Here is a 22,878-nt window from a genome sequence, read left to right as displayed (position 1 = left end):
TTATTCGATCGAGTGAGGGAGTAAATTTAAAAGAAATCTCCCCAAAGGCAAAAGAAAAACGTGTTTCATAAAGATTATACAGTGGGTCGCAACATTCTAGGCCAAGTAAAGGTGCAGCGCGTAAGAGGGAAAATAGAAATAAAGAAACAATGATTGAAATTAAGGAGCGCTTCAGGCTCCCGGGTCCGGTACCTAGTCTAGGTGATTTGACAAATATTTTAACTAAACAACAACAAAAATCTATTGTCCCCGTGGGGAATCGAACCCGCGACCTCCGTTTAGGAGCTAAACATTTTAACCATTACACTATGTAGGAGATTTTACGGTTATTAATTGATATACTGAAATTACTTTTAACAAACAGCTTTATTTAATAAACCTATCGAAGCAGTTGAAAACTCTGTATAGACGAATTAATAAATTAATCTATATACAACAACAAACCAACAACAACGTGCTTTCTCTTTTGACTTACACTTATATATATCTGACAACTATATAACTCGAAAGTCCCTAGAAACTAATAACATTTCATTATTATACTTAACACAGATTCCTTCTTTTAACTAAAGAAGAAATATTTACTCTAACACTTTCCCTTGTAAGTAGTTTAATATGTTCATTGCAACATCCAGGTTTCTCTTTAAATTGTACATATCTAGACAAAATAATGCTTTGATCCTTTTCGTTCCAAATTCTAAATCGTTCATTATCATCATATCCTATGAGGCGCCCTTTTACGGCTTTTCTATACATTTTTCTTCTTTTCTGACTAGGGATATGGGCATTACATGTTGAACCAATGATCCTTAGATGTTTGGTTCGCAGCTTCTTTCTATTCCATAATTCGTAAGGACTAACACCATCTACAGATGATTTCCCCATTTTGTCGAGAATATATACCGCCGTGTTAACTAACTCAGCCCATAATCCTGCTGGATAGGTAACTACTAGATTGTATATTTCAAGGTCCTGGCCATTTCAACTACAGTTTTAGCCTCACTCAGAAACTCCATTCTGCTCAGGAGTTTAGGGTGCCGTCAATCTTTGTGTTTTTTTTTGCGTAAGATAGATGTAACCTCTCCATTGTCAAACTCCTTGCCATTATCACTCAGCATCTCTTTTAGTGAAGGTCCCAATATTTTTGTGTGCCTTAGAAAGTTCTTCAGCGCTTCAGTTACCTCTAACTTTCGTGTTATAAAATAACCATACCTAAATTTTGTATAATTATCCTTAAACAAAACAAAGTAACGCTTCGTCCGAATGATTCATTAAAAGGTCCACACACATCTGTTGATATTAGTTCACCTGGAGTTTTTGACATCTCTCTTGCGCCAAATGGTGAACGATGTGCCTTTCCATATGTACATGGTTCGGAGATTTCTGTTTCATCTATCTTGACATCAATACAAAAATTCTTCTTGAGTTTTTTGCTTTTACATGATGTTTATCTTGGTGACCCCATCTCTCATGATACGACTGTATCAGATCAGATTTGCCCTCGAAAACAGAACATATATCCACTCGATGTACTAATGGTTTAATTACTGCTTTGTACAGAGTACTATTTACTGCACGAAAAGCACATAACTTCAGTTGACCATGAATCTTTATAGAACAGGACATAGGTGTTGACTCAAACTTACAATTCTTATTTCGGTCATGAGCAGCTAGAACAGAAAACACATTTTTGGAAATATTCGGTAAATACCAGACATCGTTTAATGTCATTTCCTTACATCTGTCTTTAACTGTTGATGTGAACCGAATTGTTCCTTTTCGATAAGCATTTAAAAATTCTTTTCCAGCACTTTTAATGCATTGTAGTTGACTGAATGCTTCATAGCTGACAAAATAATCTGGCCCATTTGTCACATGCTTTATAGCCCCATTGTCAATCCACCAATTGTTTTCATCTACTTTCATGCATGTCGTTCGGATTTTCCGTCACATTAGGTCAGCAATAATATTTTACACAACTATCTGATTATCACAGATAAAAAATATGTCAAAACATTGTACGTGTTTTTGAAATTTGAGCGTTTCCTTTAATTTCCCACCTTCTCCTCAACAGATCCTGATTTGGGACCAAATGGTGTACTCTTTTGAATAAAAAAAGAATTTTGAAAATCGGTCCATAATTGACGGAGAAATCGGCGAACAGACATTTAAAAAAATATACAGCCGAACATAGAACCTCCTCCTTTTTCAAAGTTATATTTTTATATTTTTCCTAGAATTAATTCATTTTAATTCATTCATAAAATTGACTTTGTGCTAACAACAGTGAACAAAATTAGAACAGTGACTTATCAAGACAAATAATACAAAATTGGTTGTATTCTTTGCATCAAGCGATAACTATTATTATTATAGTGACTATTATCCGGTTGAATATTGAAATATTAAAAAAAATAGAACTCTTAAGACATTGATAATACAAGGGTTACTGATTCACTAGCTTTGAAATATAGTAGAGTATTGACAAATATTAAGTACAAAATATTATCAGTATAACAGTTGGCAATAAAATTAAGTGCAGACTCATACTGTCTTAAGAGTGCTAGTTGGGAACTGTGATAATTAAGATATACCAAAATTATATCGACGGCAAACCTCTTGAAAATTTGTGTGAGGACAATTGATGTAGATGCAACTGTATTCCACAGGTCTACCAACAACATTCGATTATGTATGTTTGATTTTTGAAAACTTTTAACGTATCTATGGAAAGAAAAAAGTGTATCCTCTATTGTATTAAATTATTTTATAATATTTGAGTAAATAAAATGCACAAAATCTAATTTTGAAGTTTGCTTTAATAATAGCCTTGTAAATTTATAAAAATAGCCGGCTCGGTGGCGCAGTGGTAAAGGCGATGGGACAGTCCTACTGTTGCGATAGCCGCGGGTTCGAATCCTGCTGGGGCATGGTCGTAAATTTATGTTTGCGATTGTTTAAAATTTGTGAACGTTCTAGGCAAGAGTGTAAAATCCGACAAGGAAAATGATCCCAGTCACGCCAGTAACCAGGCTGGGTAAGACCGGATGTCTTCTGGGATGATTTCTAAAGTTGGTCATTCGCCAGTCGGTAATCTTTGATGCTGAGGACCATGGTTCCGAGCCCACGTTAAACTGTAGGTCCAGTCCAGATAAACCCATAGTTGGTAAAAGGTGACTTATAAAATATATTTAAAAAAATATATAAAAAAATTTCAATTAAAATACTTCATCAAGCACTTTTATAAAACCGACCATATATGTAGACATGCTTTAACATATTAAGTTCTCTTAAGCGTCCAATTATCTTCTCAACATGAATTCATAAACTTAGGTATCTGCTTAGTTTCGTTTAACAGGGTTCAGTGACAATACTTGTAAAATGTATCGTTCCTAATGTTTGATACATCTATTTGCCATAATACACACATACCAGGCTGTAAAAATTACATTGTTCAACCAAACGTGCATCATTAGCCTCATCCTGGCAAAATATAATTAATTTAATGTTTGATAATATTATCTATTTGTAATCTAACCATGATAAAACGTGATAGATATTTATTGAAGGCTTGTATTTATATATAATTAATATTTCTTTTGCTTTTTCAAAAAGTATGACCGCTTGACAAAGATAGAGGCTTATTTTATTTCATCTGGTTGGCATCCAAATAGTTGTGGATCTCGCCTTACAAGTTTTTAATCACATTTCTCTTTTTCCTTTTAGATTTTTCTACTTTGAACACACGACAATTCAACGTGTTTGAAGTTTTTACCGATGTATAATTAGAGAACCTCACACCATCAATTCCCTTTAGAATGTATACTTAAACATACAATTATTAAAATAATGTATAAAAAGACTTCTACTCTTACTAACTATCCAGTACAACCAAAACAACTAACAGGCCGATTGAAAAGTCCCCGGCCTATCATAGTAAAACACATTTTTTTGGCAATTTTTTTTTATTCAACATATTCTTCAAGGGTGACACACTGATTATAGCGACTGATTATAGTATCCAAGGATTCGATGCCATTTTTGTAGAACGTTTTGTCTATTACTTCAAAATAGGCCTCAGTTTCAGCGATCACCTCTTCATCCATCGAAAAGTTCTTCCCAACGAGCATTCTTTTGAGATCTGAGAACAGGAAATAGTCGCTGGGGGCCAAATCTGGAGAATACGGTGGATGAGGAAGCAATTCGAAGCCCAGTTCATGGATTTTTTCCATCGTTTTCATGACTTGTGACACGGTGCATTGTTTTGGTGAAGCAACACTTTTCTTTTCCTTCAAATGCGGCCGTTTTTTCGGCGATTCTTCAAACGGTCCAATAACGCTATGTAACAGTCGCTATTGATAGTCCTTCCTTTTTCAAGGTAGTCAATGAAAAGTATTCCATGCGCATCCCAAAATACAGACGCCATAACGTTGCCAGCCGACTGCTGCGTCTTTCCACGCTTTGGAGCGGGTTCATCGTGTGTAGTCCACTCGGATGGATGTCGATTGGAGTGAAATGATGGAACTATGTTTCATCCATTGTCACATATCAAAGCAAAAACTCGAGTTTATTAGGCTTGATCAGCTTCAAACACTGCTCCGAATCATCAACTCGTCGTTGTTTTTCGACAAAAGTGAGCTCGCGCGATGGTGTACACGTTCACTTGATATCTTTAGAGTGTCTGCTATTTCATTCAATTTCAATTTACGGTCATTCAAAATCATTTTGTGGATTTTTAAAACGTTTTCGTCGGTAACAACCTCTTTTGGGCGTTCACTGTGTTCTCCGTCTTCGGTGCTTATTTCACCACGTCAGTGTCCGGAAACTCGTCATCAAGCCAAGTTTTTACTTCAACTGTAGTTTTTCCCTCCAAAAAGCAATATTTTATCAACACGCGAAATTCCTTTTTATCCATTTTTTCACAATAGCGAAAGTTGCTTTACTCAAAGTGCTATAATTCACAAACTAATGATCCGACAGCTGTCAAATTTATACACGCATCTTTTGAATGTTAGGGCTAACTAAAAAACATATGGATTTAGTTCTAGTAGCGCCATCTATGTGTCAGGCCAGGGAGTTCTCAATTGACATGTTACGTCACGCACAGATTTGGATTGTTCTAGCACGCATTTAAAATTACACTATTTCAAGTTAATTTTTCCTCAAATATATTTTTTTAGAGGTATGTATGGTCTAACGTTGTTGTGATCGAATTGTTTCGAATTTGAATTATTATATATATATATAATAAATATAAAATAAAAATAAATTAATAAATCTATTTTTTTTCAAAATACTATTCTAAATTATCTCGCGTTTTATTCAATATAGATATTATCCATAATATCTATATTGATATTATCCTAAATTTTCGCACCTAATTTAGCTACAATCATATTTTTAATTGATTTTAATAACTCTCGCACTTTGATACACCCAGAGTTTCTTATAAATTACACTTAAATTTAGAACCCCCAACCTTAAAAAATGAGGATTTAGTTGTTCTTTCGATATTTTCTTTCCAGGCCTCAAAATCTTCAAGCGAGCGAAACTTCTATGCTTCTTGTTCAATTTTAATATTGTGTAATTACTCTATATGATTAATGAGCTATGATTTTGATGAGGTATGCTCATATAAAGAACATCCAGTCATATTTGTCTATACTTTTTCTTTCGCAGGGTCGATTAAACTGAAAATATAATGAATTTGGTATAGAATTGAATATTATTAGTCTTAACATTTATTAATAATTTATTGTAGATATATTTCTCTCTTTCTTCTTAGAATTGTTGAGTTGGAATGGTTAATAATATCTTTGGTTTGGATGAACTAGATTAGACACAACAAATATTAGATACATTGGAAATTAACAGCTTAGTTATTCACTTGAATTAAACTTTCTAAATGAGGGATTATGCTGACAATGTCTAAGATTATTCATTATTTATTTTTTATTTCTAATCATTGTTCAGTGCTGACAATTTCTAAGACAGGGTGATATGAGTGGAAGCAATTAAAGGTGAGTATATAATTAATATGCGATAACTGTAGGAAGTTGTATTCTAGAGAAAATTCAGTGATTAATTTTATCAAGAATGATGTACATATGTAGTAACAGAACATACTTAACGTAAAGTGCTAAATATGCTCTCTAATAAAGTAAAATACATTACTTGGATATACAATTGTTAATTAGGAGGATTAGGTCTCCACTACTACCATACCATTCTTTATAATTAAAACACGCCTAGAACTACCTCATATGCGATGAGCAAAAGAGTTGAATATTAATATAATAAAACAACTCTAAACTATAAACTATTGTGGCTGAATTATTCACTGTAATTTTGCTATCTTAAAGTATCTATGTCTTAAATTATTAGATGTACTATAATGTTAAAATAAATTATATTTGATAACATTTATGTTTCATTATTTTATTCAGACTTTTAAAATTTTGTTATATGTCAGTGCTGAAATAAACTAAAACTCAGAATTGATGCAGTCAACATTGCGACGTTTTGATGTCATAAATTTAGATGACGTATGTTCACTGTATCTTTGGATAGACTATACATTTCATACTCATTTTGATTACTACTGTAGTGGTTGCACAAAAAGAACAATTATTTTTTTAAACTTTTATTAACAAAAATATTTTATTGACCGCTTATGTATGGCATATAACTATTAATTCTTAAACACAGTAATTAATACTTTTCCAAAGAAATAGGTTGAACTTACATATATACATATAAAGGGCAAATAAATCGAAATGAAAATAAATAATAATATTTAAAAGTAATACAATCAATTTACAAACTGTGGGGCAGGTTTGTACTGAGACTGCGGCCTGTTTTTAATCTGAGGTAAATTGGGTTTTTGCGGAAGCAACTCTTGTTCTTCTTCTTCGGGCTCATCGCATTTATTCCCGGTTTCGTAAGTAAATTCTCTGTAAATTTAAAAAGGTATTTGTAACACCTGTGTTAGAGTTTAAATACAGCCAATCAATAAATCCAACCTTTTCACGCCATCGGGATCGACATATCCGTACTTCCCCCTGATAATACAATCGGCACCCAAAGTTTCCTCTTTGAAGGTTCCGTCGTCATTTTCGAAGCCCCAGGTGATACTACCATCCTCGTTGTCGGTACGATATTTTCTTAAAATCTGAGCAACAGGTCTGCGCCTTCTTTCATTGAGGTCCTCTTCATCTTCCAAGTTTTGGGGGCGTGGTTTCGGGGCAGCTCTGAACGTTTGAGGGGCAGGCGCAGGTCTGCTCGCCTATCAATTTCGTTGACAGATCATAAAACGTTATTTTATGGAGTACAATGCGGTACTAACTTGTCTAACTGGTACGGGCCTAGGTGGTGGATCATCTCTGAATTCTTGCCTGATTGTTGGTCTGGATGGTGGCGGTGGTGGAGGGGAGGGTCTTTGTGGTTTTTCTCTAACTTGATCTCTTCCAATGGGAACTGGTCTTTCCGGTCTAAAGGGTAGTGGAGATGCACCTTTAAATAATTATATTATGTTAATTTTTAGTAAAGCCGGGCTTGAAAACAATATCGAAGATGGTTTTCAATTTTGAGGGATTTATAATATTATATTTAGCAAAATATTAATGAGTTATCAGGTGTTTGTATGTATATATATATATATATATTAATGAAAACGAATTAATGTAAACAACCTAACCTAATTGTTTAATTCGGTAGATTTGACATTATTCTGCAAACCCTAATCTGGGACTCTTAAAAATGAATTTTCGACATTCATTATTTTGTTGATTGATTTGACAATATCTGCTGCCGAAATCCATCAAACAATATCAGAAACCCATCATGATGCTACCCTGTCCTATCCCAATATATTGGTAGTTTTGGTTGCAACCGTTTAAAAGTAGTGATAAAAGGAAAAATTCAAGTATAACTAATTTTAAGACAATGTATTAGCCGATAATCTAGCTCCCAAATAACTATCAGACAGCTTAGTAGTTGATGAATAAATTATTTCCAGTCATCTATATGTAATCGTCAAGTTTCGAGCGGAGAGAAATGACTACCACATGAACTGACTGAAAATGCAATCTGGTACTGTTTCAACATAGCGGTATCTTACAAGATAAAAAAGTTTTTGGCGTATTGTGGACTGGCAATGAAAAATGGATCTATCACGATGATCCCAAATGCAAAAAGTCACGAGTAAGTGTAAAAGAACCATCCATGCTGCGCGTATAGTGAGATCAGCAAGATTTAATTTGTTACCAGTTCTTAAAACCGAATTAAATTGTTCTGTTGTAGATATCTTCCGACGTCAATTCAGCAAATTGAACGACGCATTGTTGCAATAAAAACAAGACATAGAGGATAACAGACAAAAAGTCACCCTCTTACATGACAATGTTTGGCCATATGTTGCAAGAGTTGCATACAGTGTGGCAGTTCGAATGGGAAGTTCCGTCACACCCAGCGTATTCACCAGGCATAGATTACCAATTATTCAGATTGATGCAGCATGACTTGTCTCATAAACGATTTCGGGAGTACGAAAAAGTGTAAAAAAATGCGAAATTCATTCCTTCGACACGGCATCACCATATTACAAGGAACATGGGAAGAGCCGTAAAAAATTATGGAAAAAATTTTCGATTAATTCATGTTATACCAATTTTAATTAATAAATGCATTTTCAAAGTGAAACAAATTTTCAAAATATATTCATGGATGCAATAAAAACACAATTATACGAATTTTATACTTTTGTTTACGAAAATTAAGCTGCAATTTATTTGTTTATTTTGTATTTACTGGTTTCGTCTGAAAGCTAAAAATTAGTTGTAATCCATAATTCAGAAGTAAACAACCATAAACGTCTAATTAAATACTAAATAACAAAAAGGTAAGATTTATCTTTTACATTATTTTATTCGAAGTATTGTTCAGAATATGTGATGAACAAATAAATCCAGTTACCAGTACAAAACATGAAAACTGACAGAAGGAGTCTAACAAGAAGGCGCTTTAAAGAATAATTTTCGATGTCTGGTAGAACAGAAACAACAAACGTTAAACTGTAGATCTAGTCCAGATAAACCTTCTTTGGTAAAAAGGAGACTAAAATATATATAAAAATTCTTCCCAGGACCTCTTTAAAATTAAGTACCAAAAAGTTTAGCTCCGCTATAGGAATTAAAGTTGTTGCAAAAATATCGATATAGTTCAAAAGTATCGTCATTTTTTAAATTTTTTTCGCAATCGATATTTCTAGTGTATAACCGATACACACAAGGTGTTTTTTTCTATCACTGTTTGTATAGAATGTCGGAATCTGATAAAATACACAGGACACAAAATACACAAGATTCGCGAAGAAGAAAAACGATTGTTTCTTTTTGGCTAATGAAAACTTTGCGCTCAATACAAAAGCGTCGCTAATTAGTTTGCTCTTTTTAATTGTTGTTGATTCTGAGAAATAAAACACTTCAGATATCGATATTTTGTTGACCGATATTTTTCCATATTTTACGATTTTATAACTTTAAGTTCTACATGAAAATATTGATATTGAAAACTTACATACGTATGTACTGTGATGTGTGATGTTTAGATAGAAATGCAGAAGAAATATCGATATCCGATAAAGTACCTTTCTTAATAAACCAAGAAAATATCGATATTTTATCCTGTTCCGACATTAATACATTTATTATTCATGTGTGCAGTATTCGTGCATTCCATGAACGGTTCTAAGACGCCTTGTATGTCTATTTATTGATACCTGCCAAACGCGCTACAGGATGCCTTCAATGAACTGCTAAGAAAATCCGATGACTTTTTCCTTATTTTTGCCAAATTTTGAATGGCAACATATGACGGAAAAGTAGTGACGACAAAGACAGATAGTACTTTCAAAGAAAATAATGTACATAACACAGAGAAAATAGAGATTTAACTTTATAGGTAATTTTGGAGAAATGTTTCGGGACGTCTAATATCTGGATGTCACTACTTTGAACCTCTTACTTGTTTTAATCGCTATGCTAAGAGCCGCAGAAACATTTGATTCTTTCACTTTGTTTATATGGTAAGTTTATTTTGGTCGCCATATTCACTATGTCTTACGTAGGGAAGGGTGTATCTTCGTGTGTTTTATTATACGGTTTAGCTAATTTATTAGTCATGAACCAAAGTATAATAGTGTAGCTGTAGAATATATTACCAGAAGATGAGAAATTGCATCTTGACTATATACCTTCAGTTCTAGATATGCCTATATAAACAACATTTTACGTTGTACTATAATATATATTCCAGATTGTTTGGTAAAATTTTTGAAAAAAGGGATGTAATTTTTATTGCCTTCAATTATAAATAACTCCGAGAAGTTGCGGCTGATTTTATGGAGGTAAGCAATATCTTATGTATCAAATTCCAAAAAAAATGTTTTATTATACTGTTAGTAACTGTTTGAGCTATCTCTCTTATTTTATATATATGCGATATTGAAATAATATAACATTGTCGATAATATAACACATTATTTTGTGCAGATATTGTAAAAATGTAAATTTAAAGCCTTTTAATCGCACTGTACATGATCTTCCAGAAAAATGTTTAAGATAACAAGGTGCGCCATATACTTTTGGATTAAACAAATAAATAGAATTTTAACAGGGAAATACTCAAAGTTTGCGTGCAGTGTAAGAAAACGACCTTTAATAGATCATACTAAATTGATGGAAAGGGAAAAGTGAAAAGAGAAAATTTTGAATTGTATTTGCCATGCATCAAAGATTTTCCTTGGATATGATTTATTGAATTCTTTCAGAAATTAAATTGTTTATTAACAGGTCAATTGAAAAGTCCAGCTGACATATAGATGGTGCTACTAGAATTAAATCCATATGTTTTTAGTTAGTCCTAACCCTCAAAAGATGCGTGTATAAATTTGACAGCTGTCGGATCATTAGTTTGTGAATGATAGCATTTTGAGTGAAGCAACTTTTGTTATTGTGAAAAAAGTGGATAAAAAGGAATGTCGCGTGTTGATAAAATATTGCTTTTTGAAAGGAAAAAATACAGTTGAAGAAAAAACTTGGAGGCTTGATGCCGAGTTTGCGGACACTGCCCCAGAAAAATCAACCATCAAGGATTGGTATGCTAAATTTAGACGTGGTGAAATGAGCACCGAAGACGGTGAACGCACTGAACGCCCAAAGTGGCCAAAAACGCGCGAGCTCACTTTTGAACAAAAACAACGACGAGTTGATGATTCGGAGCAATGTTTAAGGCTGATCAAGCGCAATAAACCCGAGTTCTTGCGACGATATGTCACAATGGATGAAACATGGCTCCATCATTTCACTACGAAGTCCAATCGACAGTCCTCCGAGTGGACTGCACACGATGAACCCGTTCCAAAGCGTGGGAAAACGCAACAGTCGACTGGCAAGGTTATAGCGTCTGTATTTTACACCTTAAAAACTACCTTAAAAAAGGAAGAACCATCAACAGCGACTATTACATAGCGTTATTGGACCGTTTGAACGACGAAATCGCCGAGAAACGGCCGCATTTGAAGAAAAAGAAAGTGCTGCTTAACCAAGACTATGCACCGTGTCACAAGTCAGTGAAAACGATGGCAAAAATCCATTAATTGGGCTTCGAATTGCTTCCTCATCCATCATATTCTCCAGATCTGGCACCCAGCGACTATTTCCTGTTCTCAGATCTCAAAAAATTCTCGATGAGAAGAAATATTCGTCGAATCAAGAGGTGATCGCCGAAACTGAGGCCTATTTTGAAGCAAAGAACAAATCGTACTACAAAAGGGGGCTGCTATAAACAGTGTATCACCCTTGAAAGGAATTATGTTGAATAAAACAACTAATTTTGGCAAAAAATGTTTTTACTATGGTAGGCCGGGGACTTTCAATTGACCTGTTATTTAAATTTCATTGATCCATGAAACGTGACGTCAGGTGCCGTATCTGCGTGGCAAATTTTATCAATGAACCAATCAAATGTTTTCCTTACAGGTGAATACAATGGAGATTTATACTGACCAATGAAATTACTTGAATGGGCTATTATAATCCCATCTAGATATTGGACGTAACGAAACTTCTTCAGAGACCCCCATTGAATTTTCTCTCTATTACTCTACAATACGTAATAAAACCTTGAAATTCCCCCAAAATTATTTCACAGTCCAGGAATGTGTCTTACTTTCTTCCTCGCCTGCGGCGTCTCTGACAGCGGTTTGTAACACTGACAATCCCAGTTTATTAACTTCGTTATCAAAGGCCGAAGCCGGGGCTGGATAATTGGGCTCTTCTACATCTTCGACGACAGGCCGAACCTATGGGATAAACAGAACGATTCAACACCAATTATGGGTCTGTTAAAAGGCATCATAACCCATACCTCGCGTGGAGCTGAAGGAATCACATTGGGTCTTCTAAGCCTTGGCCCGGGACCGCCTTGTGATCGCAAGGGGGATGGACGCGCCCCAGCTATTACCGCTCCGGGAATCTGCAGTCTCGGCGGCAACTGGGCTGTGACGTAACATAAGCAGAACTAAAACGTAAACAATGAATAGTGAACGTGCCTTTTACTAATTAATCTAGCGTAAATAAAAGTGACTATTAAAATGCGTTGTAATACGGCAATAACTATGAAAATAAAATACAAAATATAAACGAATACGCCTTCTGAAAAAAAAACCCAAGAAACAACATTTTCAGTTGACCACAATTTGAAATCTAAATTATTTCATTATGATTATCATATTTTCATAAATTTGTAACGCGTAAACGTAATGGAGAAAGTAAATTTTAAGTTGCGTAACATGCAAAACAGTGGGACACATATATCGTTCTTAAAAACTGGTTTACAGTCTATTATATGGGGCACCCTCTCTGATATGTGAATGTATCCACTATAGCTATGTTAATAATACTAGAATAACAATATCATTCAGCAAGATGTAGGATATAGTTTTACAGGTAATGTAAATAGTAGAACTTTAATTCCAATACGAGTACATATTGTACTAAAATAGAACAGTACATAAATGTATAGTGACATAGCTAAAAGAAAGAAGAATAATCAGATATCAATTAATTTAAATCAGATATTTAAAATTCCGCTATACTATACCTCAAACCTATGTCATGAAATATGACATAATCGTTACATAATACAATATTAAGTCACAAGAACCAAAAACAAAAATATAAACATTTTTACGGGAGAATGACACAGATTTATATTTATATTTTGACACAACACACTTTAAATTAGTTAGTTTTGGTTTGAAAAAACTATGTGTAACATAGCTACAGTTTACGTAAATATAATAAGTATATAAAATCTATTTATTTTGATCGAATTGTTTTATATCGCTTTCTAGTCCAATAATGATTAAATAACCATATATTTCAAGGAAGTTGGTTATATGCAACTCCAGCTCTAACATTTATTAGTCCCCAATAAAAAAAAATGATATACGCTTGCTGGTTGGCCTCGAAAATTGAATATTAATATGTCCCATAATTATAAAATATTTGAAATTTATAATAAATATTCATAGATCTCCTCGGGTATTATAAACTAAACTAGAAGAAAGTCATATTTTATTAAGAGAATGTTACAGTTAATTATTTGCATAATAATGCGGATTTAGTTAAATGTAATATATTTATTGTTAACTATATATTTTAAAATAACAATGAATATGTATATATAAAAGCGGAAATTATTTAAATTATATTTTCATTGGCATTTAGAGTTTTGTAACAGAACGATTAAAATTGAAGAAGATCGAAGAGGTCAATTGTTGAAGGGATCAGTGATGAAATACGGTAAATTTTCTAGTTGCAAAAATATTCCAGGCGTTGTTTGTTCTTTTCGAGCTCGTAATAACGAGTTGTTACACACCTTAAAAATCTCAAGAGAATTTTGAGGGTGTAGCTACGGCGACCTTCCACACTTTAAACTATGGCTATCTTTCGATATCGAAAGTGTTACAAAAAAATTTCATTTGTCCTTGCGAAAAATTCAGTTCCTTATAGAGTCCATAAAATTATCTTTGTTATTACCCTAAATAACCTTTTATTCGTATATGTTTTTAATGCATTCCGGTTTATTTATTACGAATATTTAATCTCAAACAATGCTTACCGCAAATAAATATATTGCGCCCCACGTATTCATCTTGCCACTAAAGAAAAATCGCGAGTTGTAAAAGACAAAGCGGGCAGTATATATGAAAATCTTAAATTGTTAACATTACACGACAAACGCACTAAATGGAACCAACAACGAGAGGGTTCTTGTTTTATAGACGCCACACCTCGCAGAAGTCTTTCAGTGGCGTAACTCAGCAAAAGACAAATCTTTCATGTACTTAGAAATATTTAATTATTTGAGGCACTTAGTTTTACAACTAAAGTTACTTTGTTGTTTATTACAATTTATCATCTCAATTACATTCATTCTCGATGACATTCATTATTAATACTTAGTTTTTAACAATTGATAATAAAAATTTTATATATCAATTTGTTTATAAATATTTATTATTCATTAGCCTTATTTAGATTGGTTCCAATTAACACCTCTCAATCAGCAAATTATCTGATACAAAAGACACAAAAACAACATTTTAGACACATTAAAATATATTTTTACAAGTCTCTCAAAAATGCTAACAACTTTAAACCGACAGTATAACTCAATAAGATAATATAATCGACAATAAAGAAAAAATAAAGAAATATAAAAGAATTTAAAATATTTTTGTTAACAAACAAAAATATATTATATTTAACACTTTCACTTCAATGTCATTTATTTTTTAGCGTCATGACAATGTAAAACCACAAACGCACCTTGCATCCTTATTGTATATTTCGACATTTAGATCAAAAGAAATTGGTAATATATACACTACATTACTTGTTCATTCAATGCACACAAGTTTATACATACTTTATCATTCATTGTGGTTTAGTAACTTTTACTCTCACTTATATTACTATTGTACAATATAGCCCTACTATTTTAAGGTGTTTTAAAAAATAAACATTGAAATTAAATACAGTTTAAAAAATATATATTTAATTTATACTATTCCGACACCTTTTTAATAGTATAAGATAAAAATTATACGTTATAAATTTATATTTAAAATACATAATATATATCGATCATCTTAAAACAATTAATGTTGAACGAGAACGATAAAATAATTATCTCAAGTAATATTATATCCTCTATAAAGATATTAAAAGAATTAAGTCACAACTAGTAACTATCATAGCCTTATTAAAATAGTTTAAATTAGTTTTATTTATCCTGAATCCCGAATTGTTAAACATTTAAATTACTAACAAAATTCATTTATAATATTCCATTTTTTATCAAAATACGTTCAGCTGTCAATATTTCCTTTATTAATATTTGCTACTTTAAATTTCAGATTTAAGGAAACTTTTTAACCAATCTTTATATGTTAAAACCAGAATAGTCGCTCTTTTATAATATGTTTTGGAATTGGCTTTAGGTTACCTTTAATGCCAAATTATGATTTTCTAAATCTAGGATACAAAAACGTTGATTTTCCACATATAGCATTGTTCTCCAAATTGCAGATTAGATAAATACAGGAAACATTAAAATATATATTTGGTGGATAAATAATAAAACTAAACGAAAGTTTTAACATTCAAAAGGCCAAAAAGCGGAGGTAACTTGACATAACAGGAAAACACTACCTATTATAATTGCTAAGGTAACATAAATATAATCTTCAGCCGCTTTAAAATTTTCAAATCAAATTTATTCTATATATCATTACTTACATTTTGTCATTTTATTAAAATGTAGCTTAATATACTTTAACTAAATAAAGTATAATTTATATCTACTAATTGTTTTAATAAATTAATAACAAATAATCATAAAAAATGGGATGTTTAAAAACAGTCTTATTAACATATTGTATTGTTTATTAAAACACAAATTAAAAATAAATTTAGGAGAAAGTCAGTATATACAACCATAAATTCAGCAGATTTAGTTGCAACGTCACAAGCGAGACAGCCAACTGCAAACGCAAAAACCGTAAAACATACCAAACATTAATCTGTTCTCTATATTTTGTGAAAACTTATATTTTGTAACATAAATAATGAAAAAAATAATGATTTCATTAAATTAAAAAAACAGTCAACTATTATTCGAAAGTAATGTTCGATGCTTCCCAACTCTAACTTAAATATAAAATTAATTTTACACTGCTACACAAAAATATCAACGATTATCTCTTTCTTTTTTTCCCTAAAAATTTATACTAGAAAGAATTGGTTATACATATCCTTGCTTTTGCCGGCGGTAGAAAAAACTACCACAGAGTAATATTTTTATAACTATATAAATAATAATATATATATATATATATATATATATATATATATATATATATATATATATATATATATAATTTACTCAATGAAAACCAGGAAAACTAGCATTTATCGAATGTTTTGATAGTTTTCATCGCTAATGACAAGTGACATAGTAATTTCAAAATAAGTGTCAAAAGGATCAAATTGTTTAAAAACAACTATAGAAATATTTGTTTTCAGGGCAAAATAATCATTAGATTTAAATATGGATGATCTAAGTGATAAATTTTATTATTTATATAGTTCAGATGTTACTTCTAGAATTCAAATAAAAGTGTAAGTGTTTTCTAATCAAATAATGTTTTAAATCAATTTTTTTACTTTATAATTTATAGAGGAACATTAGAAGGGAAGCCAAAAAAACCAACATATGAGGAATTACTAAAAGATCCAAATTTAAAGTTTTCTGGAATTTGTCAAGAAACTTGTTCAGATTTAATGGTTGTGTGTCAAATATTTGATAACAATGAACCATTATGCTTGGCAGTTTCAACAGAATATAAACCATTTACAACAAGATGGAAGTAGGTTTATTGGAAAGTGGTGACCCTTGAAATTACTATGTTACTATGTTACTTAATTTTTAGTTGGAATGAATGGCTGCAAATTCCTCTTGAATTTTGTGATCTACCTAGAACAGCACAATTGGCAATAACTATATATGATTGTTCAGGTCCAAATCAATTAACACCTGTAGGTGGAACCACCGTATCTTTATTTAGTAAACATGGTATATTTAGAGAAGTATGTGTTTTATTATATAAATTTTAATTTTTTATATTTTAAATTATGGATTTAGGGAATATTAGATCTGAGAGTGTGGGCAAATGTAGTGGCAGATGGAAATGTACCAACTACAACACCAGGGAAATGGTATTATGATGGAAAAGATAATTCAAACGACCAAATGTGGAAATTATCTAAATTAGCCAAAAAATATAGAAATGGGCATATTCCAAAAGTTGATTGGTTGGACAAATTAACTTTCCGAGACATTGAATTGATTAATGAAAAGGAAAAACGCAGTTCTAATTACATGTATCTTATAATAGAATTTCCTAAAACAATAATTGATGGTATACCACACCATATAGTATATTTTGAACAAAATGGAGAAGAAATTCATACTTTCAAAGCTAATGCTGACCTTGTATTTGTTCCTGATCCAGAAATAAATAAGGTATGTTTATATTTTAATATTCAAGGTTCAGTTTTTAATAACAATCCCTTGTATTTTGTTTAGTATTTGATCATACTTTCTGAATATTTATATAAATACTATTGAGTGTGTAGGCTGACTTGCTAGGGGAACTTATTTGTTTAAAATGACTAAGTGGGGCTCTTAATGATCCAAGATAAATAAAATATATCATACTGATAAGAAAAGTGAATATTTTTGTTAATATCTACAGAATATTTATTTTATAATTTTTGAAAGAACATTACTAATTTTTCATGTTATCTGTAAGTTTTGTTTATAATTAGTTGTTTAGTACTTTAACTATATGTTATAAATAAAATATTTAACACAAAATGTCCACTAGACTTTGGAAGACAGCTAAAAAAGAAAGGCAGTTAACGTCTTGTGATCTTTGTGAACATGTTATTCAATCTAGTGTTGTCAAATGCAAAAACTGTTATAGATGTCTACACAAATATTGTTTAGATAGGGCATGTATGTTATTCGACATTAGCCCTATTGATTGGCTGTGTAGAGATTGTATACATGTTAGTCCCTCCAAAATTGAGTTTAGTTTACTGAAGAAGGAGAATGAAGTACTTAAACAGCAGATATTAGTTTTAAGTAAAGTAATTAGTGATCAGGATTTAATTAATTGTTTGCAGAAAGAAAAAATTAAAGAATTACAAGTGAGTTTAATGTTTCATGAAAGATATTGCTCGTATTTGTATAAAAATTATTTTGTATTGTTATGTCTTATTATGTTATGTATTTTGTATTATTTTGTTTTGTATTTTCTTAGGAAAACTTGGTTGAAAGAAAACATCACATGTTAGCAAGATCATTTCGTAGCAGGCATAATGATCAAGATGCTAAACCAAATGCTGCTGTACGAGATATTCTTAATCAGATTGTGGCTTATCCTTCAACACAACAGTTATCCAATGAAGAACAGGACTATGTGTGGAAGTATAGGTTTTATTTAAGTACCCAAAAGAAAGCCTTAGCAAAATTTCTCAAATGTGTTAATTGGAATCAGTTAAATGAAGTACAACAGGCTAAATGTATGATCCAAATATGGCAACCAATGGATGTTGAAGGTAAATTCAACCAACTTATATGAGTTGATCTTACAGTAAAATTGTGTGTTTTAGACGCTTTGGAACTACTAAGTCCTACATTTTCTAATCCCTTTGTTCGAAAATATGCCATTAGTCGGTTGCAAGAAGCCCCTGATGATGAAATACTCCTATATTTATTACAATTAGTTCAGGCTCTAAAATATGAAGATTTTGAATCCATTCGGACAGGTATATAAAGCATTTACTCAAGGAATTATTAATTAGTAACTATTGTTTTAGGTTATGCAAGAGTTGTTTCTGGACACGACATATTTCCTTTAGGTGAAGAATCAAATAGCTATTTGGAAAAAAAAGATAGTAAGGAGAGTAACGGCACAATTACTGCAGCAGATTCTATTTTACATAGGTCCTCTAGTTATAATCAAGCAGATCACCTAGCATCTTCTATAGTAAACAGTGTAGTGGAAGTTGACACATGTCAAAGTCAGGTAAAAAAAATAATATTCTCTTCATTGGCATTTCAAAGGTAACATTTTTCAGCCCTCTCAAAATATGTGCAGCATAGCGCAAAATGTATGTACTGAATCTGGTAATACGGACACTCTCCAGAGTCAAATGTATGAAGAAGAGGAAATAAATGATTTAGCGTCATTCTTAGTTTGTCGTGCATGTAAAAACTTCACTTTGGCAAATTATTTTTTTTGGTATTTATTGTTAGAATGTGAAGATCAAGAAGGTACTATCAAACAAGATGTAAGTTATAAGTTTGTATAAGCTTCTATTTAGAGAATATAAATTATTTATTATTTCTAGGAGGAAGCTAGAAAAATCTATTTAACTGTGATGAAAATGTTTTCACAAGCATTGGCTAAAGGAACAGATCGAATGCAGGTAACAAGGGCAACCTTGTTCAATCAACAAAAGTTTATAGACAAATTAGTATTGTTAATTAAAGCTGTATCAAGAGAAAATGCTAATAGGGCTAAGAAAACAGTGAAACTTAAAGAATTGTTAGCTGATTCTGATGCATTTAAATATAATTTTGCAAACTTTGGTCCAATACCATTTCCTTTAGATCCAAAGGTGACGATTAATGGTATTATTGCCGAGAAAGCCATTTTATTCAAATCTGCTATGATGCCCTCAAAACTGCACTTTAAAACTACGGATGGGGGGGAATATGTAGCTATTTTTAAGCTGGGAGATGACTTACGTCAGGATCAACTGATACTACAGATGATTACTCTTATGGATAAGTTACTAAATAAAGAAAACTTAAATCTAAAATTAACTCCCTACAGAGTTCTGGCTACTAGTACAAAGCATGGATTTGTCCAATATATTGATTCTATTCCAGTAGCTGAAGCATTAGCTCAGGAAGGTCAGTTAATCTTACTTATTAATATAATTTTGTTAATCATTCATTTTCAGGTAGCATCCAGAATTATTTCAGAAAATATCATCCCCAAGAAAATGCGCCTTATGGCATATGGCCTGATATAATGGACACTTATGTTCGATCTTGTGCAGGATATTGTGTTATAACATACATCCTTGGTGTAGGAGATAGGCATCTAGATAATTTACTTCTAACGAAAGATGGACGGCTATTCCACATAGATTTCGGGTAAATATTTTGAATTTTTATTGCGGGAGATTTCTAATAATCATTTAACATATCCATAGCTATATTTTGGGTCGTGACCCAAAACCGCTTCCACCACCGATGAAACTTAGTAAAGAAATGGTTGAAGCAATGGGAGGAGTTAATTCTGAGCATTATCAAGAATTTAGAAAACTATGTTATACAGCATTTTTGCACTTGAGAAGGTTAATTACCTCCAATTTTTCATTAGATCAACTATTAATAGTTTAATTTGCAGACATGCAAACTTAATGTTGAACCTTTTCTCTTTGATGATGGATGCCAGTGTACCTGATATCGCTTTGGAGCCCGATAAGGCTGTGAAAAAAGTACAGGACAAGCTGATGTTGGACTTGGGCGAAGAGGAAGCCGTGCGTCACATTCAAAATTTGATTGATTCCTCCGTCGCTGCGGTAATGGCTGCCATTGTGGAGCAGTTACATAAAATTACTCAGTATATGCGAAAATAATTTAATATTTATTGTGGTATTATTAAGTTAATAATATAATGTATATTTGTAAATATAAATGATTTTACATAACTTTATTAAAAACAATTTTTTAAAGTATACCATTTTCCTCGTAATTAAAGAAACGATAAATTTTTCTACTTAATTCAGGTCCTATCCTTTTTGATGCTCCTAGTGGACCTGCGGTTCTTCTCACGGTAATGTCTTGTAATAACTTTTCTTTAGCGTCTTCGCTGTCAATTTCTTCATATGCCTATTATAATGGTTACAAGACAGTGTCATAATATACTTTCATCATGAAAATATTACCTTGATTAAAGATTCCATTGTAGGATAAACAGATGTAATAGCTTCCGCTGTTTCTAAACTAGCTAAAGGAAACATTCGTAGACATTGATTCCATAATCTACTTAAACCATTTCCATTTTTATCAACTTTTACACAGTCCTTATTGTTTCCATTAAAAAATTCATTTTCACAACTTAAGGCATCCGCCTTCATTTTTCTATAATATAAAATATGTTTTCATGACATTATATGTTTATGGGCGAATACAAACTTATAAGGAATCTGAGCTACAGCTTTGGTACATTCAATGATAAAAGTTATTAAATCTTCATTTTTATCCAAAAACTTAACATAGATATTTTTACAAAATATCTGCAATTCAACTAGGTTTGTATTAATTTCCTTTTGTGTTGGTTTCTTCACAACATGATTAGACTACAAATTAATAAAATCATTATGCTCTAACTTCAATTTTTTAAAAATTACCTCGAATTCCCCCTTATTCTGATTTCTTAATGACGCAATATATTTGGATAATCCCATTACTACTATTGACAAATGTCTTATTTCTTTTAACTTTAACAAAGATTGTATATATTCAATAAGAGTTTTTTTAGCTATATGGTTCAGAAATTCATCAATTTCCATAATTAATAAATAGTGATGTTCATGTTGAAATTCCCTTTGTAATAACTAAAAATATATTATATATCTATAAGATTATTATAACATAACTATATTCTTACATTATTTTTTATAATGGGAATTTCTCTAATCCAAGATATCATATTAGGATGTATTTCTTTTGAACATTTAAAATTATAATTGCCCTCTTTAAAACCAGTCTTTATAACTTCTCCATAACTTTTATTTAATACATTTTGACCTACTTTTATAGAAATATACTAAAAATCAAAAACAATACAATATTTAACTAAATAAATTAACTATTTACCTCAAGGCATTTATCTGGTTTCATAGAATTTTCGACAACTTTTAATGCATGCTTTAATTCCTTGTCTTGATATTTAGCAACTCGTTTTTGTTCTTTTTCTTGAACCCTTTTAACTCTTTCATGTTCTTTATCTAAATCAGATGACTTTATTTTTTTTATTTTAGGTTCTATTAGGTCATTTAATTTATTACACTCAGATATATTTGCATTATTAATAAGTTGACTTAATTCTTTGCTAAGGCTTGATCCATATATGACATTATCAAATTTCCTATGTTGAGGCGAGAAATCATTTAAATCTTTTGATTTATGGCTATTTATCGTTTTTGTGATGCTTTCAGATTCCGTGTTATCTTCTATGGATTTTAAATTGATGTGTTCATCTGAAAAAACATCTAAGGTATATAAATTATCACTATATTTTGAACAACTAGGAACTGTATATTTTTTAATTAGCTCATTGATTTCAACATCTGATGTAATCGTTCGATCTGAACATGAAGAATCGCTTGATATTTCTATACATTCCTCCATAATTGCCTATTTTGTTATTTGCTTTAATACGGTTAAGAAGAAGGTTAAAATAAACAAACACTATTTAATCTCTGAAAGTAAAAGAGTCCATAGGAAAAGAGACATGCGCGAGAATGAGACACCAAAATAGAAAAAGAGTGAAAGAGTGAAGACTCCAATAATTAAGGGTGTTTAATATTGATATTTAAAAAACATCGATATATCGGTGGCGATTTTTTTAAATATCGATAAAATGCCCAAAAATATCGATAT

At 31.5% G+C, this 22,878-nt stretch overlaps 3 protein-coding genes across 5 annotated transcripts; 1 reads left to right on the top strand and 2 right to left on the bottom strand.

The window, feature by feature from the left end:
• Nucleotides 1-6,627: 6,627 nt before the first annotated feature.
• Nucleotides 6,628-14,332, bottom strand: LOC143196668 (uncharacterized). The gene is made up of 6 exons (XM_076404550.1): nt 14,185-14,332; nt 12,427-12,579; nt 12,229-12,361; nt 7,346-7,512; nt 7,023-7,285; nt 6,628-6,953 (listed from the first exon to the last, which is right to left on the bottom strand). The coding sequence occupies exons 1-6, from the start codon at nt 14,215-14,217 to the stop codon at nt 6,812-6,814; spliced, it is 891 nt and encodes a 296-aa protein (XP_076260665.1). The 5' UTR covers nt 14,218-14,332; the 3' UTR covers nt 6,628-6,811.
• A 2,235-nt stretch (nt 14,333-16,567) lies between these two features.
• Pi3K59F (Phosphatidylinositol 3-kinase 59F) lies at nt 16,568-20,921 on the top strand. Of its 2 annotated transcripts, XM_076401399.1 has the most exons (12): nt 16,568-16,748; nt 16,808-16,996; nt 17,060-17,216; nt 17,272-17,652; nt 18,455-18,752; nt 18,807-18,962; nt 19,014-19,222; nt 19,275-19,487; nt 19,548-20,115; nt 20,166-20,361; nt 20,421-20,564; nt 20,618-20,921. In XM_076401399.1, exons 1-12 carry the CDS (start codon nt 16,678-16,680, stop codon nt 20,847-20,849), a joined length of 2,814 nt encoding a protein of 937 aa, XP_076257514.1. In that variant the 5' UTR covers nt 16,568-16,677; the 3' UTR covers nt 20,850-20,921. The 2 variants fall into 2 exon arrangements, with proteins under 2 accessions (XP_076257514.1, XP_076257515.1); XM_076401400.1 differs by lacking the exons at nt 16,568-16,748; nt 16,808-16,996; nt 17,060-17,216; nt 17,272-17,652 and adding an exon at nt 17,894-18,341.
• On the bottom strand, nt 20,835-22,773 carry mms4 (Methyl methanesulfonate sensitivity 4). Of its 2 annotated transcripts, XM_076401418.1 has the most exons (7): nt 22,284-22,754; nt 22,093-22,223; nt 21,884-22,042; nt 21,624-21,830; nt 21,409-21,572; nt 21,159-21,354; nt 20,835-21,102 (listed from the first exon to the last, which is right to left on the bottom strand). In XM_076401418.1, exons 1-7 carry the CDS (start codon nt 22,624-22,626, stop codon nt 20,941-20,943), a joined length of 1,362 nt encoding a protein of 453 aa, XP_076257533.1. In that variant the 5' UTR covers nt 22,627-22,754; the 3' UTR covers nt 20,835-20,940. The 2 variants fall into 2 exon arrangements, with proteins under 2 accessions (XP_076257533.1, XP_076257531.1); XM_076401416.1 differs by having other exon boundaries at nt 22,093-22,773.
• Nucleotides 22,774-22,878: the final 105 nt, after the last annotated feature.

The sequence above is a fragment of the Rhynchophorus ferrugineus genome, unplaced genomic scaffold (assembly GCF_030347505.1).
Source record: "Rhynchophorus ferrugineus isolate W39M unplaced genomic scaffold, kcgeb_rfMv2 rfM4, whole genome shotgun sequence".
NCBI lineage: Eukaryota > Metazoa > Arthropoda > Insecta > Coleoptera > Curculionidae > Rhynchophorus > Rhynchophorus ferrugineus.
This window is presented reverse-complemented; position numbering and strand designations above follow the sequence as displayed.